This window comes from Echinops telfairi, unplaced genomic scaffold, assembly GCF_000313985.2.
Source record: "Echinops telfairi isolate 266 unplaced genomic scaffold, ASM31398v2 ScPeMD7_14;HRSCAF=57, whole genome shotgun sequence".
In the NCBI taxonomy this organism is placed as follows: domain Eukaryota; kingdom Metazoa; phylum Chordata; class Mammalia; order Afrosoricida; family Tenrecidae; genus Echinops; species Echinops telfairi.
The window spans coordinates 64195-83124 of record NW_022103911.1 but is presented as its reverse complement, the minus strand read 5'-3'; the positions used below and the strand labels follow the sequence as shown (position 1 = coordinate 83124).

Below are 18930 nucleotides of genomic sequence, written 5' to 3'. Positions count from 1 at the left end.
TATCATTTTCAAAACAGCAGTACATTTTTGGACAAAATGTCTACCTGTCTAAAGCTTCAGCCACCAGGGGAGTCAGAACAATACCCACAGTCCCTTTGACTTCGACTATGGCTGTTGTCCTGGTCTGGGAGACGAGTTGATCGAGGGTCCATTCTTCTGTTAATGTTTCATCATCTGTGTTATCAACACCTTTCTTTTCCAGAGGAGTATATGGTGTACTATATCATTTCAAAAGCAAAGTATAGTAAAAAATAAATAAATCATGAAAAAGAATAAGAGGTAGAGGTCCTTTAAGATGAGTCAAGAGAAACCTCAATGTCATCAGTCGATGCCGACTCACAGAAATCACAGTGGCTCTACCGGAAAGGGGAGAACAGCCTCTGGGTTTTCTGAAGCTGTAACTCTCTACGAGAGAGACCCCAGTCCTTCTCCCACAGAGGGGCTGTTGGTTTCTTTCACTCCTGTTCGAAATGAACTTTTAAGTCACTAATGACGCCAAGTCCACTTCAATTTTACTTTTCTTCCTTTTTCATCACTCAGACCAATACTTAGATGTGAGGAAAAATGAAGCTGCAGGGGTTTTACTAATTTTGATATGCAAAATGCCACTGAATGCTTTTAAGTGTAGCCAAACTTATGACAGAGAAAAGAGCTAAATCATCCTGGGTAATTTATTCTTTTAGAAAATCTATATTCAAGTACATAACAGGTGTTTCATAAAATAAAGTATATATTCCATAATCGCAAAAAATAAAATTGGAAAGTGTATTATTTTTACTTACTTACAAGTTGATCCTGATAGTTGCATTCCTCTATCTAACAAAGAATTAGCTGTGAGTCCCTGTTTGATAACCTAGAACAATATAAAACAATACTGTAATTTTAATATTATTTCTAAAATTTTGTGATGTACAAAATATTTGAGCACTGACTACCTGCTGATATGACTTTTATATATTCAATATAAATATTTGACAAACAATAGGAAAAAAATCACAGGTATAATCAATGGGCAATTTCATTTACTGCCTCATCAGACAAATGGCAGGGTAGACTTTTGAAGGTTGAAGAATGCAATGAAGGAGAAAAAAGCTACAATTAGAGTTTTAAAGCAAGTGCTTCAAATGTTTTTTTTTACCACACACCGCCCCAGAGTTTGTTTTTAAGTGAGAAATAGATGACCCAGAGAAATATTAAATTGCTAGGAGAAGATAGACTTTTAGTTTAGATTCATTAAAAAACAAAACAAAACAACCAAAACATACATGGAACAAATCAACTGAACTTTTATATACATGAAAAAAAGTAACTCACCCCTATGTTCTATTTTTGAAGTTGTTTAAAGAAATACTTTTCCTGGCTTATCACGTAGATATTTGACCACTTTAATTAGAAAAATTCAAGAAACCAAACTCACAGCCATTGAGTCACTTCTGATTCCTAGTGACCCCAAAGGCCAGCACAGAACTGTCTCTGTGGGTTTCCACGGCTTTTGAAATCGTTACAGGAGCAGACAGCCTCATCTTTCTCTTGAGGAACAGCTGGTGGGTTAAAACCACTGACCCTTGTGGTTAACAGCTTAATGCCTACCACACACCACCACCAAAGCTCCTTCAGCGGAAATATTAATTGTAAATCTCTTGGCAACTCTGCTGCACAGTCAAGACCATTCCATTTATACCAGAAAATTCATATAGAAACATATTTCTATGTGGAATAAAAAGAGCATTTAAAGTTTCTTTTTGGTTTTTTATCTTGGGTAAGTCATGAAATAGGTATAACCTTAAGATCAAACTTTTTCAACTTTCACTAATATTTCCACTTCAATACATATTAATCAAGCACCTATATATACCTAAGAGTATTAAATTCTGCTGATCACATCTCCATTGTTACTGCTACATTTTAACCCCCAAATCCTGTCATATCTCCCAAAGACTGCTGCAAGAACTTCCCGTTTCCTGTCTTGTACAGTGTGATGACTTGCACTTGGTAGTCAAAGTACATGAGATCACAGCACAGTTCCTTCAAATCCTCAAGAACTTCATAATGAAATTAAAATAAAAAATTAACCCCTGACAACATGCCCTAAATATCCTGAGTACTAAAACCCTGTTTGGGTCTCCAGCTTCATTATGAATAGCCTTCCATCTGATTCACTGTGATACAGGCACTCTGGCCTCTTCCCCAATGTAGAGCCTTGCTCAGAATTCAGTGCCCTCCGCTACTCTCGCATCCTCATTCTCCCTCATCTTTCACATCTGAGCTTTAATGTGCAGTCAAATCAAAGACAATTGCTCTAAAATTAAAGCCTTTATTTAAAAACAAGTTAAAACACGAAGTTATTATTTCTCAAAATGGGCTCCATCGAGGTCTATACACTTCTGAAGATGGTGTTTCCATGTCCCTAAAACTTCTACAAGAATGATGGAATGATTCCATCATGGGCGGATGGCAGTTTTTGGATACTCAAGAGACCAAACTGCGTTCCTTTTATATTCTCTCCATTTGGGGAACAAAAAGACATGTAGGGAGCAAGATTGGTACTGTAGGTTGGATAAGGAAGGTTTTCCAGCAAAATTCCTACAATGGCCATGCCAGTCTTGAAAAGTTATTAAGTGCACTGTCATGATGGGAAAAGAAAGTAATTTCTTGGTGCAACTTTGCCTGCTTTTACAATTTTCTCAAAACTTCCTAATAATAAGCCCCCTTGTCCTTCGAGAAAACCTTTGGAATCTCAAAACACAGTCAGCAGAACTTTCTGTGCTAATCTCTCCACCATGAACTGCTCAAACAAATCTTACTTTTTTTATTTTTTGGAAGGTGCCCTGATAATACAAGTAGTATTAGTCTAATTAGCCTAATTAGAGCAATAGTAATACAACACCAAGAGAATTTATCTAGAACCATCCACTGACTACAGAGACATGTTTACACAAGTTTTGTCTGGGATAGACACGTACATATATGAACTGAAACCACAAAAGCAATACTTTCTGACTTGATCTTTGTAGTGCCTTTCCAATAGATTGCTATGTCAATATAATTTAGGTACCCCACCCTCAGTACTATTTCCTCTATCATATAATTATCTTCATAAGACTCTTTTCAACTTATAAACATAATTATCTGTTTAACTATTGTATACCTCCCCCTCTATGTCCATTTCCCTTACCACTATACAGAGTACAATTAGCACAAAGTAGTATACATGTGTTAAAATCTCAGTGAAGAAAGAATGAATACACACTCAGATATTTTAAATACATTATCTGTATATATATATACACATAACATGCCTGACATTGTTAATCAGTTCTATAAAATATCTTATGCTTAATTTTAGTCTTTTACATTGTAAACTTTTCCATAATTTCAAAAAAAAATGTTATATTAGTTATATCAATGAATTTATTTTGACATATTTTTGGCTTCCTTAAAGAGCTATTTACAGAATATATGGCAGAAAAAACAATAACCACATCAATACTAAGATCTCAAATGACAAGTGAATGGAATTGGATTTGCTAGAAAGAGCATAAACTATTAAAAACTATTTCAAAACTATAACACATGAATTCTATAGAAAGACTTGGATCCTAATTAGTATATTATACACCTAATTATGAGGAGACTTCAAAAAATGTATGGGGAAAAACATAAGTAAGTAAATACATTTTTTTAATTAAAAAATAAAAAATTTGTGGAAAAGGCCCAGTATCTTTTTGTTCCATTTTCCACCATATTTGAAGCCCACCCACATTAATCAATAATCCTGAGACTTATTGTAATAAATGAGGCCATGACATTTGAAATATTATCAGAAAGATGAGAAATATCAGTTAGGGCAGTGGTTCTCAACCTTCCTAATGCCGCGACTGTTTAATACAGTTCATTTTGTGGTGACCCAAACCATAAAATTATTTTCAATGTTACTTCATAACTGTAATTTCGCTATGAATCGTTATGAATCGTCATGTAAATATCTGATATGCAGGGTGTATTTTCATTGTTACAAATTGAACATAACTAAAGCATGTGCTTAATCACAAAAACAATATGTAATTCTATATCGTGAGATATTTATTTCTAATGACAAATAAATGAAATTGTGTCTTGAAGCATGGTGTAGCATGGGTCTTCACGCCGGGTACTCGGAAGTGGGCGTATCTACACGTGGGCGGACCTGCCTGGAGATGGATAGAGGAGCAGTGACTCAGTTCGTAAGGCCATCGGAAATATGTGTTTACCAAAGGTCTTAGGCGACCCCTGTGAAAGAGTCATTCGACCCCCAAAGGGGTCACGACCCACAGCCTAAGAACCGCTGAGTTAGAGTAATTAAAACCTATTTCCCTAACGTATTATATCAGTGGAAATCAGTGACTTGGCTTATACCTTAAAAGTTGGAACAGAGAGCTGTTCAAATGATGATGAACTTTCTTCGCTGGTTGGTGTATCCAGATCGAGTGGACGGTGCAACGAGGATTTGGAGGTTCTTTTGTTGGTTGGGTGCTTAACTGACCAATTAATTACCTGGAACTGAGTAAGGTAAGTCTGGTAACAATTCATCACAGGTTGCTGAGAAGTAATCTGCTCACTTTCTATGGTTTTCTCGCCTTCTGCAGGATACAGGTGTTCCACAAGGTCATCCTCCACACCTAATGCAGAAACAAATGAAGCCTGGGAAGGATGCGCTTTCAAGGGCAGTCTTCGGGGATCCTGATGGCTTTCCCCCTGGCCAGTAAGGGGTCCTTCCACACTGTGATATATGGAACCCCTGCTGTAGTCAATCTGCTGGGTTTGCCTCTTCTTCTTTTTTCTACCTGGATAAGTTCCTGGGCCTTCATCACTGCTAATGGGCTCAAATTCTTCTGCTGCAGAAAAGTAGGCTTCACTATCAGCCATCGACATGCTGGAGTCCATTGATCGATATTGGTGAAATGAATTAGAGTCTGCTGATGGTGTGTATGGGAAAGAACCAAAACTTCTTCTTTGCTTTGGTGAGTCTAGTACATTCTCATCACTTCGGGACACATCGCTACTAAACTGAACTCCAACGGTAACAGGCTGCTTGTCCCCATAAAAAGCAGCAGTAAGACTCTTCGTACTTCCTAGGCGGGTGGAACATACAGAGGCTTGTCGTTTCAGAGGAGATCTAAGAGGAGACTGGCCTACTGATTTATCTTGATTGTTAGGAGATACTGGGCTGTTTCCTGAAATTTCTGTAGGAATACTGAAACAGAAAGCAAAGCTATTATTTTCATGTCATATAATTGAATCTGAATATAAAAAGTACCTATAAAATCCTTTTAATTTTCCAAATAAAGAATAATCTTAAAATGTGCAATATCCACAGAAAGTAGCAAGATGTGTTCACATTACATAGCTTGCAAATTGCAAGGCAGTTTACAACATAATAAAAACATTAAAAAACTGTGTACGAGGGGGAGAAGCAGGGAACCCATTACAATGATGGATGTATAATCCTCCCCTCCCCAGCCCACTCCCCAAGGGGACAAACAACAGAAATGTGGGTGAAGGGAGATGGTGCAAGATATGAAAATAATAATAATGTATCGTTTATCAGGGGTTCACGAGGGTGGCAGGGTGGGGGAGGGGGGGAGAGGAACTCATACCAAGGGCTCAAGTAGAAAAAAAATGTTTTTTAAGTGATGATAACAACATATGCACAAATGTGTTTGATACAATTGATGTATGGATTGTTGTAAGAGCTGTAAGAGCCCCCAATAACATGATGTATTAAAATAAAGAAAAAAACTCAATGCATAATCCATGAACACTAATACACTGGTAAAGTTTTATTCTACATTAACATATAGCTTGTTCAATAAAATATACCAGGGGCCTTTGTGTAAATGAGAGGGATGGAAGGAGAATAAAAAATTAAAGATAATCCACGTATTTCTGATTTGGGCAGAAAGCACCAGTGTCACTTCTGAGGCAGAACAAATTGAGAAGGACAAGCATAAAGTCATTATTCTGTGCCAATTTGAGGTATTAATGAAACATCCAATGGAAATATCACGTAGGTGGCCGAGATTATTGGAAATGTGCTCTCCGGTTGAGAAGAAAACAGGTTTACAGAAACAGAGTGGCTACCTAATAAGTGGTCAAGCAGAAAACAAGAGTGCATCCACCTCATCAGAAGGACACTATGTGAATGTTAACAGTCAATTACTCTGAGTGGTGGGGATGGCAAAAAAACATTCATTCTTTGTACTTTATTTTCCTAACATACGGAAGAATACAGTATTACATCTATGATCAGAAAAATTGACATTTAAGGCGTCAATGAAAAATCATATTTCTCAAGTAGGAGAGTAGAGGAGAAAGAAGTGTTTCTTGCCATGACTTTGAACAGCTCTCCTCCTATTAGGATCAGTTTTTAAATCCAACTTGATACTAACCTTCCGTGGCCATCATCTCTTTTCGTACCATGTAAGTACTCCTTTTGTACCAGATGGTCTTCCGCGACAGAAGACGGGCTTTCCTTATCCCCGGCCAACAAGGGCTGCACGGCACTGGAAGTACTACTGTTCTCTTCTGAGGACGAGGATGAGCTATGAGATCGCAATGGTACTTGAAGACTCAGGTGCTGAGTTTTTCTCTCGACTTCTAGTCCCACTGATTTGTTTTCCCAGTCTTTCCTTTTCATGCCACTCACAGTCCCTACACACATTTAACAAAAAAGTACATTAACAAAATCAGCATACTTTTTAAATGCGTAAGAATCTAATTCACATAGTATGTCAGGGCTAGTAACAAATTGTAACCTTTTACTTGAAAATTTCCAAACTTACAGAAAAATATTCAAAATAGTGTATATAATCCTTTGAATTTTCACTCAGATTTACCTAGGTTGAAGGTTTTACTCCATTAGCCTTGCTTATCAATCTGTTCATACTGCTGTTCAAACCATTTGAGTGTAAGCTGCACATTTGTGGTTTTTCAATTCTAGATATTGGTTCCTTAAGATGTAACTGCTTTATGGTTACTAATCTTAGTAAGTTTAATATTGGTAACATCTTTCCCTAATTTACCGATTTTCTCAACTGGCTTGATAACATCCTTTAAGAGCACATTGCCCCATCCAGCACAGGATCCAATCTAGGATCATGCATGTATTTGACTATATATTTGAGACATCTTCTTTGATCTATAACATTTCTTCAGTCTTTATCCTTAATAACATGAACATTTTTAAAAATAATATAAGAGCTACTCCAACCGTGCCCTCGCCCCTCACTTTTTTTAAAGAATGTGTCTCATTCTGGTCTATCTGTTGTGTCCTCACAATATATTCAGGCTATCAGGGCCAGAACCCTGTATTGCTATATCCCTCTCAAAGTAGCACATCTGGGAGGATGCAAGGAATATACCTCAAAGAACAGTGTTTCTTGAACCTGACTACGTTAAAGCTACTTGTGATTACAAATAAATAAATGCACACAATCTATAAAATCAGAATCTCTGATTGTTGGGGTTGGAATCTCTTTTTTTAAGTTGGCCAAAAATTATTCAAATATTTTTTAATAAATATAACCCCCAACCATATACACTAAAACATAAATTCCATGAAAGCATGGATATTATCAGCTTTTTATATTTTACTAATCTATATCCAGTGTCTAGACTAATCCCTAGTCCATAAAAAAATTCAATGTTCTTTTGTTGTTATTTTGTTGTGAATGAGTAAACTATATGAGTGACTATACAGCTACCATGGAGCACCACTGTTTCAGAGTTTCATAAGAGCCTTCCAGTGGATTACATAAATTTGGAGGGAATATAAAAGTAAAGCTCTATAGCTCGCTAGAACCACAAAATATTTCTCACCCAAATCCCCTCACATGCCTAATCCTCAAGCATCACTGTGTTACTATCCAAGTAAGGGCAACAGGGAATCTTCTGGCAGAATGAGATGTCTCCTGAACAGAGCATAGTTCTCAGTAGAACTTAAAGGGTAATAAGACTTTCTACAATGTAAGCAATAATATTTGCTTGTAAAAATTAGAATAGCAAAAGGACAGAGCGGATGGACGGTAGATTCACTTCTGTACGTGATCGTAAACTCAGTGTTCACTGACATTCCAAATAGACCCTCTGGTACGCGCCTTGGTTCTGTCGTGACACTGTAACACCTGTGTACTTGGCTCCTGACAGAGAACAACTAGAAACTCACATCGTTATAAAGCAACGAATACTAATCTTTCCTGGCAATAACAGCGCACTCCTGAGGAAATCTCTGTAAGTTGACACACTCCCAGCTAGGCAATATAAGAATTATAATAAGCTTTGCTTTACTCTGCTTGATGTTAATGAGGATGTCCAAACTATGTACACATTTTCTGTAGATTTCTTTCCTTGAGTTAGTGCTTTTTGATATGCGAAACAAATGGATTAAGGAAGGGACTAATGTTTCTTTATGGCATTCATAATTTCAATGACAATGAAAATAGTTACTACCGGATATTACAAGTATCACTATTGCTAAGTCTCTTTTTAAAATTAAGCTGATAAAAACAACTTTTCCTTGAAGTACAGCTACTGGTTAGTATAATCTGAAAGATGGGTTTTGGAAAATAATGATACAGTTAGAATACACTTGGCTAAGAGAAGTCATGTCTGTCAACAACAGAACTGAAAAGTCGATCCATTTGTGTATGTAATTATGGAAAAATTGATTTTTCCTGGTGTTAAAGTAAGTCATCCACAAAACAAAAGTGAATTACACTGAAGCTGACACACAAGCACTGCTCAGAAAGTTAATTAGGTTGAACAAAGTAACATCAAGCTTCTTTCAGAATAGTGTAACAGGGATGAAGATTATGAAAAATTAGCACAAGTAGAAAAAAGATCACATTTTATTACCATCTATAATTTTAGAAATTTCTTTAGTGATAATCCATTCTCCAGGCTGGAGCAGAGATTGTCCATAATACATATCAGACTCTGCACTTGTACTGGAAAAGGCAGAGCTACTGGAAGGTGTCAGCTCTTCAAGTTTGAAGAAATCCAAGCCAGTTACTGTGCCTCCAAAGAATCTGCAGCCACCAAGACAGCCACACTTGTTCCTGCACCTCCTGTTCCTCAGAGTGCCGTCTGGCCATAAGAACCACAGCCTGGAAGGGACCCGGAGGAAAACCACCACAAAAAGTGCATTAGGACATTAAAACCTGTGGCAGATAATGAACCAAATGTGCTCACTGTTAATACTTTTTAAAGGGAAAGTAGACACACAACGGTGTATCTCTACTAGAACATTTTTATCTTTCAAAACATTTTTCTTCTTTAAATAAAATTCTTACCAAGGTCAGATAGAAATATGTGGGTACAATAACAATAATAAAGATATAGTAACCATAGATATAAAAACTTTTAAAATAGGTAAACATGAAATTTAGGTAGGTACATCTTGTTTGAAAAAAGCAGTATTCTCAGGACCCCTGGTGGCACAGTGGTTATGAGTTGGGCTGCTAACCATAAAGCAGGATTCTCAAAAATATTAAGACATCATCTATCAATATGTAAAACTATTTATATACTATGCTCAATAAATAGCTTATTATGCTAGAATTTCAGAAGCTATGTCAATGACACTTTGAGTATACCTAATTATTATAAATATGGTACAAGTAAGAAATTATCAATGAACCCAAAATAATGTACTACCTGTATTCTAACAAAAACATTTGTTCAGTTCCACTTCCTTCTAAGGAGCTGAAAAATGAGGTAGTAATAATAAAGAGAACATATACAAGATTTTTCAGGATCTGTGTAATATCCATGCAAATTTTTCAGTATTTATTAATCCCCTTCTTTCTTAAGAAAGATTAAATACAAAGACATTATAGTTAAATCTGGGAGCTATATCTTAATTCAATTTTATATTAAATAATAAAGCCACCTCATACTGAGTCCACTTTTCAAGCATTTTCATGTGTATTATCTTTCTCAGAGGGAAACATCGTAATACACATGAAAAAGAGATGACAAATTATCATCTTCATTTTACATTTACTCATTTAAGAAAATAATACTGTACATATTTATATGCCTAGTATCATGAGGTAAAATTGATATAACTGATATTCATATAAAATTAATAGTAGAGAGGTAAAACTAAATCTTAAGTATGCAAATATCTATTCACTAAATAGTGGTTGAGTAATATTAGGTACAGAACAGGAAGTTATTGCCAAAAAAGCAGGACAAATCTTTCAAGAATACTTAAGTAAAAAATTGGATGAAATGAGAATATCATGTTAGAGTTAAAGCATCAGCTTAGAGAGGGGAAAAAAAGTTTTTAAGCTGAAGGAGAATTTGAGGTATCATTTGACTTAAATGTTATCATTTTTAAATCACTTTTGTATTACTTAAAGAATCAAGATTTAACCATTCAGCAACAATATTTTTAAGCACTCTCTTACAATAAAAAGTCTTCTTATACTCCACAGAATTCTTTACTCTTTACACTAAAGAAAAATTTAATAAAAAGCACAGCTTTGGAGTTAGCTAAATCTAGTCTCAAAAGATGTGTTGCATTATGTAAATCTACTACACAAGACCTCTTTAGAGTATTCAAAGGCAAAGATATTATTTGAGGATTAAGGTGTCCCAAGGTGTCCCTGACACCTTAATGGTATTTTCAATTGCATGTGAAAATTAGACATTCAATAAGGACAACCTAAGAATTGATGCATATGACATGTTGGGCTAGAGAAGAATACTGAAAACACCATGCAGTGCTAAAAGACCAAACCAGTCTGTCTTGGAAGAAATATGGCCAGAGTGCTCGTTAGAGGCAAGGATGGCAGGACTTTGTCTTACATATTTTGGAAATGTTGTCACGAGAGACCAGTCCCTGGAGAAGGACAACATGCTTTGGCAAAGTGGAGGGGTGGTGAAAACAAGGAAGACCCTAGACGAGGCAGACTGACACTGACTACTACAATGGGCTCAGGCATAAGAATAACTGTAAAGATGGCACAGGACCACGCAGTGTTTCCTTCTCTTGTGTTATGAGTTTAACCGACTCGATGTTACCTAGGCTCAAATTCCAGTTGTGTCACTTACTAACTTTGAAACTTTGGGCCAGTTAGCTAACACCTCTAAGCCTGTTTCCTCATCTATTATGTGATAGTTTAACAAACCTAGTAAGATTTCGGTGAAACAATAGTTTGAGGTTTCAGAGAAAAATTGTGTTATTAAACGTAAATATAGTCTTCCCATACTAGTTACCATATGAATAGTCAAATGGATGATTTATTAAATTGCAGACCTCTGGTTCAACACCGAATATTGAAAACCACAGGAGAGGGGCAGGACATTTTGATAAGATTAAAGGAGATAACATATGTACAGGATCTGATGCAAAATCTGGAATGTGTCAAAATTACACAACAAATGGTAATCCTTCCAAACCTTAAAACATCCAATGCACTACCTCCCAAACTTTAGCTTGTATCACAGGGACCTGGAAGGTTACTGAACAGACTGTTGTGCACCACCCAGAGTTCTGAATGGAGTAGGTCTGAGAAAGACCTGATTGTATAAATTTACACAATCCTCCCAGGAGATGCGGAGGCTGGAAGTTCCGGGACTATACTTTTAAGTAATACTAATCTAATGAAGACAATTACCCACAGTTGCCTCTCTGGCTTCATTAGCACCTTGCTCACAGGTATTTTGTTCACACTAACTGGCTACCTAGCAAAGACATCCACATTTTTATTTAAAACAATACACATTCTCAGGGCCTGTTCATAGCAGGCAACCTTGAGAAATGAGGAAAGGGGAATTTGGAGAAAAACAAGTTTGCTGCCATTTACTATAAAAGCAGTGGATTCCCTCCCTCCTATAAACCCAACTCACTGTGTGTGGGAATAGGGTAGTCCCAGATTTAGCAAATAAAAGTAGGTGTATCCTATACAATATGTGTGACATGTAAAATATTTAGGGAGTTCTGGAGACTTTGTTGTTAAGATCTCAGCTGCTAACTGGAGGGTCGGCAGCTCACACTCACCAGCCGCTCCATGGGAGAAAGACTGGTCTGCTTCCATAAAAAGGTTTCTTGGAAAGCAGTTCTACTACGGCAAATAGGATTGCTTCGAGTTGGAAATGACACAACGGCAGTGGGTATGCAATATTTAGTTGGAACCAATGTGACAATGAGTTTGGGTTTATGTCATGTTTGGCACATATTTACACTAAAACATCAATTTTTTTTAAATCAACTTTATGTTGTTTTATTTTTTACAATCATTTTATTGGGGGCTCGTACAACTCTTATCACAATCCATTTTGTCGAGCACATTTGTACATATGTTGCCAACATTGTTTTCAAAGCATTTCTTTCTATTTGAGCCCTTGGTATCAGCTCCTCATTTTTCCCCTCCCTCCTCCTCCCTCCCTCATGAACCCTTGATAATTTACAAATGATTATTTTTTTTCATGTCTTGCACTGTCCAATGTCTCCCCCCACCCCCTTGTCTGTTGTTCATCCCCCTGGGAGGGGGTTATAGTAGGTCATTTGGTCATTGTGATCAGTTCCCCCTTTCTTCCCCCACCTTCCCCTTCCCCTCCTGGTATGGCTACTCTCAATATTGGTCCTGAGGGGTTTATCTGTCCTGTATTCCCTGTGTTTCCAGCTCTTATCTGTACCCATGTACATGCTCTGTTCTAGCCAGATTGGTAAGGTAGAATTAGGGTCATGATAGTGGGAGGGGGGGAGCATTAAAGAACCAGAGGAAAGCTGTATGTTTCATCAGTGCTACACTGTACCCTGACTGGCCCGTCTTTTCCCCATGACCCATCTTGTTCTAAAACATCTTTTTTTATTTACTGAAATTCAAATTTAATGAGAAATCCTGTATTTTATCCAAACCTACTTGAGGGATATGGGAAGTTTAAGCAAATGTAAACAAAGCTCTGGCTGTTGCTTTTACTTGGAGTAATGACATCCTTTGTCTCTGTTCTAGGTGTCTTGCATCTTCTGCCAACATCTATGAGACTTTAACATGATTACTTGTTAGCTAACAAATAAGGCAATTTCCAATACTTCTTGAAATTCTTGACAAACAGAACACTAAAAACCATCTGAATCAGTCATGTGGAGCAGACTGAGTTCCCTGGCGTCACCCTGTAGCTTCATTGCCAATTCGCTCGATGATCCGACCTAATCAGACACAGTTCTCCTTTGTTCACGCTAAAGGAGCCCTACAGGCGTAGTGGGCTGCACACTAGGCTGCTAACTATAGGTCAGCAGATCAAAACCACCAGCTGCTCCACAGGAGGAAGATGAGGCTTTTTACTCTCGTAAAGATTTACAGTCTTTGAAACCTTCAGGGGACTAGGGTCAATATAAGTTGGCATCAAGTTGACGGCAGTGAGTTAATTGACTATGTAAAAAACAATTAACAAAGGTATACAAGTGCTTCTTTAAAACAAGATTCTTCACACATGAGCTTTCATACTCAGATTTATAAAGTGCTAAATCTTAATTTATTTCGAACCTGTAAAAAAAATCTTAAAGTTCTTTAGGAAGATAAATAGATGTAAATACCTAAACAGGTTTTAATACCAAAAGAAACAAACTGTGAAAGTATGGGAGTGTTTTATATATATACACACATGTACACAAATAAATAAAATGCACTTTTACTTAAAAAAATAAATATATTTGAATAAATATATAATTTGAATAAATAAATAGTAATGAATCCTCTGACTGCAGGGCATTAAAGGGAAAAAAACAATATTAAAAATTTTGTGCGATGTTAAAATGAAGATGTATTACTAAGTATAATTTACTTTTCTCTGTACTTGGATAGATATTTGCATAAAATTTTATTTAAAACTTTACTTAATTCATACATACAAATACACATAATCCAGATGAATCAATTTTATGTTAAGATGTACAAAAGTAAAAGAAATCAGAAATCCTAAAGAGGCCATTTAATTTCTAGCAAAAGCATTTTCTAAATGTAGCAGCAACAACCAAAAAGTCATTATAAAGTTAGCAGGTCTGAATACATAAAAATGTGTATACTGAATTTAAAAAATAAAATTAAAAAAATTGAAATATTTGCATCAGGTATCACAAAAAGAATAATAATCTCTACAGAGTTCTTAAAAACTGGTGAAACACCAAAGCTCAACATATAAATGTACAAACACCATAAACAGGCAATCCATAAATGGGGACAGCAAAACAGAAATATAAGAAATATAACTAATAATTTCATAATAAATTTCACAACAGACAATGAAAGAGAACACCTTTCACTTACTATCAAATACTCCAAGTGTAACAATGGTGCAGCAGAGAGATATGGATGCTCTTACAAAGCAACAGGGTATATGAAATGAAATGATCTTTCTGGGAAGTAATGTGAAGAAGTATTATCAAAATTCTAAACTTTGAATCTAGTAAGGTCTCCCTCTAGAAAACTATTTTAAAAAAATAACCACATAGTATGTGAAAAGACCTTATGTGAAAAGATATTACTGTATTATTTATAAGAGTACATTTTAATTTTAATATTAGGTTAATGATTAAATTAGGCATATTAATATATCTTTTCTAAATGGGGTATCATCATTTCTTTACAAGAATTTTTATAAACCTATCAATCATGTGAGTAAGATAGTTAGGTATTAATTTCATAAAAATGTGTAGTTAAAAATATACATACAGGAAAAGGAAGAATATTTAAAATAGTGAAAAAATACACAAAATTCCCAGATTTAAAATGGTGATTTTCCTTGTTTCTTGATAATGTCTGTAATTTTGGAACAGGCATGTATTTACTTTAAGTGGAAGAGATCCCCTTGCAGAGGGGTCTGGGCAGGAGATGAGCCAGTCAGGGTGCAATGTAGCAATTGATGAGAAGTACAACTTTCCTCTAGTTCCTAAATGTTTCCTCCCTGCTCCCACTACCATGACTCGAATTCTATCTTGCAAGTCTGGCTAGACCTGAGGAGGTACACTGGTACAGATAGGAACTGAAAATACCGGGAATCCAGGACGGATGAGCCCTATAGGACCAGTGGTGTGAGTGGCAAAACAGGGAGGGTAAAGGGAGAATGGGTAGGAAAGAGGCAACCGATTACATGGAACTGTGTGTGACCTCCTCCCTGGGGGACAGACAACCGAAAAGTGGGTGAAGGGAGACGTCAGACAGGGCAAGATATGACAAAATACCCATTTATAAACTATCAAGGGCTCATGAGGGAGGGGGGAGCGGGGAGGGAGGGGAAAAACGAGGACCTAATGTCGGGGGTTTGAGTGGAGAGAAAATGTTTTGAGAAACGATGTACAAATGCGCTTTACACAATTGATGTGTGTATGGATTGGGATGACAGTTGTATGAGCCCCTAATAAAATGTTAAAAAAAAAAAGGCTATCCTATCTTTAAAAGTGATTCAATTATATGCTCTGATAGATTTTTTAAAGGCAGATAACATCAATTATTAAACTCATTGCCATAGAGTCCATACTGACTCATAGAGACCCTACAGGTCAGAGTAGGACCACCCTTGTGGGTATCTGAGACTGTAAGTCTTTACAGAAATAAAAAGCCTCATCTTTCTTCCTCTGACTGACTAGTGGTTTCAAACTACTGGCATAGTGGCTAGCAACCCAACATGTAGCCACTATGCCAATGGAAACAGTTCTATGCACCCTTACTCATCCCTGGAGAAAGGCCCACAAAAGTAAAGCAGAAACATAAACGATAGTCATAATAGTGGTTCTAGGAATAACTGGAAGTGGAGGCAAGGTGAAAAAGGACAGTACCTTAAAACGGTTTAACTGTTGACATATATGTAGTGGGGAGTTAGAATTATACCAAAAATATATAGTTATTTCCAGAAATAACATCACCAGAGGAGAGATACATGATACGGTTACTTAGATATCAGCAGATCCTCTTATATCCCATTAAGATGTAATAGCACAATCACATTAAGCCCTTTCTGTGCTTATTCCACTCCTAACAACAGGATTTTCTCTATACTTACTTAGATTTATCATCTTAACCTGTGATATATTGTCACTTACCTCTTAGTTCTGGCATCATGAATTTCTAAGAAATGTCTTTGTGCCTCATGTTTCGAATGATGATCAGCAGCTAATGCAATGTCAACAGTAATGAGTCCTAAACTGGCTGACCCAGCTTCAAGCCAGTAGGCCCTCCGGAGCACTGCGGGCTGAAGCCCAACTCTGCAACTGTTTAATTGCTCAATGTACTGCCTCACTTGAAAATCCTGAATGGCAGCACTTATTCCTTCCCCAACAGACTGATTGTGGAGATTACAGTTTGCAACTCGGATTGCACCCATCTAAAATGGAATCAAGAGAATACAACAAAGTGTAATGTTTATACTTTTAAAGTTTAAAATAAATGAGGGCCAGGTAGTATACTGGATTAGGAGTCGGGCTGTTAACCCTAAGGACGGCAGTTTAAAACCACCAGCCACTCCTCGGGAGAAAGATGAGACTTCCATAGGAATTTAGAGTCTCAGAAACCCACAGGGACAGTTTTGCTCTGTCCTACAGGGTTACTATGGGTCTGACCTGATGAGATGGCAGTGAGTTTTGGTTTGAGTTTTGGCCAACTGCATTCAGTCATGGACAACAAACCAAAATCAGAACAGACTTGAATTTGGACATTGTGAGTGTACTCGAACAACAACCGGAAGGGGGAAAATTGCAAGCAGAAGCCCTGAAAGGAAAGAGGCTTTGTGAGGCAATTCGGGGTTTGAGGTGAGAGATGAATTATGGCCAGAACTGTGGGTCAACACACATACTAGACAACACAGCTAGTGGGCTGCCATCATTAATCCAGGCACAGTTGTTTCTACTGGTCAATAAATTTGGTTGCTAGCTAATGTTTCCTAGAAGGGGTAATAGAACAGAACAAACTCAAATTTTTACAATTTGGCTGATTCAGCACTGTTCCTAGAATGGGGAAAAAATTATGGATCAATGCTTTGCAATGGGAAGATCACAACCAGCACAGTATACACTTTGCAGGAGTCTGATGTGTAACATTGGGATATTGGAAGGAATATGGAGAGCTACTGGCACACATTCAGAGAAGAATGGTCGGCAGCAGGGTGGCACTATCCCAGTTTCCCACAACTGTGAGGATGAAGCCCTACATGCAAGGGCAGGAGATCTGGTTGCTGTGCAACACTTAAGCCGCTCTGGAATTAAGTTTTTAATCGTAATATTTCTTATTCCCATTATCTTTGGATTCACCATAATTTTCAAAATTCAAAACTATTCCGGTTACAATCCTGCCCATGACTGAACTAAGCAAAACTGGTACACAGTGCTAACAAGTTCTTAAAAATACAGGTAGGAGTGGGTCTCATTCATAATCCAAGAACTGCTCACGTTATGTGAGAAGGAAAAGTGTAAATCTTGATTATGTTTCAAGGCATGCAGATTTGGTTTGGTGAAGAGGTATAACTACATTTACCTTTATATTTGTAGCACAGCCATGCTCCACAATATAAATATCAGCTCCATCAACTGCTAAACGAGTCATAGTGTATTTCAAATTGTCTGAAGTTGGACAAGGTCCAGGAATACAACTCAACTAAAGTGAAAAGGAATTGTACATCGTATTCATTATCACTAAATTATTATTTTGATACTGAAATATGATTCCTACTTATTTAAATAAACAAAGAAAATTCTGGTTACATATATTTTTTAATTTTATAATAGCAAATTAAATCACTAACAAAGTGTTAACAATTTATGAGTAACCATTTAGTCATTTTCGTTCAGAAGGATTAAAATTACTCACAGAATATATATATAACATTATTGAAACTCAAAATGAATAGTTATGGTTGTGGTTTTGATAAGCAAGCAGTGTCACAATATAAGAGAACAGGCATCTTCCAAAGTGGTCTGTACACCAGGTCATACAAGGAATTTAATATTCCCCTTGCTTCAATTTCTAAATTTTCTATGTAAACATACATCTATATCCTAAGTAATTAGTATAATAATGCAAAAAGATATAAGTAATAACAGTTCAACAGTAAGAAACAGCTTTTTGCACTACCTGCATTGATATCTGAAGTTAAATATTTTAATGATTACACCATATTTTAAGCATTTATAATAAATAAGAACACAAAAAATAATTTTTAAGGGAAAAACAAAGAACTATTGTGCTATTTCCTGGGTATGTATAGTAGATTTACAGCTGATTTATGAAATATTTTTAAAATTCTGAAATGCATTTAATCCTGTTAACATATCTATGAAAGTACCTTGGACTCACAGAACCGACGATCAATTCCATGCTGGCATATTATGACTGATTTGGGTCTTTCCAGCGCATATTCCCGACATACGACATGAAAGACAAATGTCTGTCCCCACTCCAAGAGATATGCCAGCTACAAATACACCGCGACACAGCAACAACACTGTTAGCATTTTTAACAAAAGCTCAAAAGAATATGAACACAACTTGAGAGAATCAAAAATATTTTTACACCTACTGATACATAATCTATTTGTTATTGGCTAATATCCTGATTTTTCCACCCTGACATAACTTATAAGCTTGTGTTACTCTTCAGTGGTGAATGACAAAAATGTACTACCAAAATGAAAGCTCACTGTAAGCGATCTATTCAATTGCAGGAACTTCTAGAACAAATATATTTTTTAGAATAATTGGAATCCACTAATTGAAATTCATGTAATAGAAAAACATCTGAAATTCTCTAGAATTTTACCCTTTTCTATAAATGAACCAAGTTTGGCTGTGAAAAATTTGAGTATATAATTATCATATTAAGGCACAATTTGGAAAAAGTAGGTTTTTAATAATTAAAGCACATTGGATTATAAACTTGTAAATGAATAGAAGA

At 36.4% G+C, this 18930-nt stretch overlaps 1 protein-coding gene across 3 annotated transcripts in view; it reads right to left on the bottom strand.

Annotated features, from left to right (window-relative positions):
- The window catches only part of KIAA1109 (KIAA1109 ortholog), a 195776-nt gene that overhangs the window by 128995 nt on the left and 47851 nt on the right, over positions 1–18930 (bottom strand). For all 3 annotated transcript variants that reach the window (XM_045287399.1, XM_045287398.1, XM_004711839.2), the window contains exons 22-29: positions 18322–18450; positions 17514–17633; positions 16088–16368; positions 8893–9143; positions 6429–6690; positions 4396–5233; positions 783–853; positions 45–218 (exon numbers count right to left, since the gene is read on the bottom strand). In XM_045287399.1, the coding sequence (XP_045143334.1) occupies positions 45–218; positions 783–853; positions 4396–5233; positions 6429–6690; positions 8893–9143; positions 16088–16368; positions 17514–17633; positions 18322–18450 (2126 nt within the window). The remainder of the gene's footprint in view (positions 1–44; positions 219–782; positions 854–4395; positions 5234–6428; positions 6691–8892; positions 9144–16087; positions 16369–17513; positions 17634–18321; positions 18451–18930) is intronic.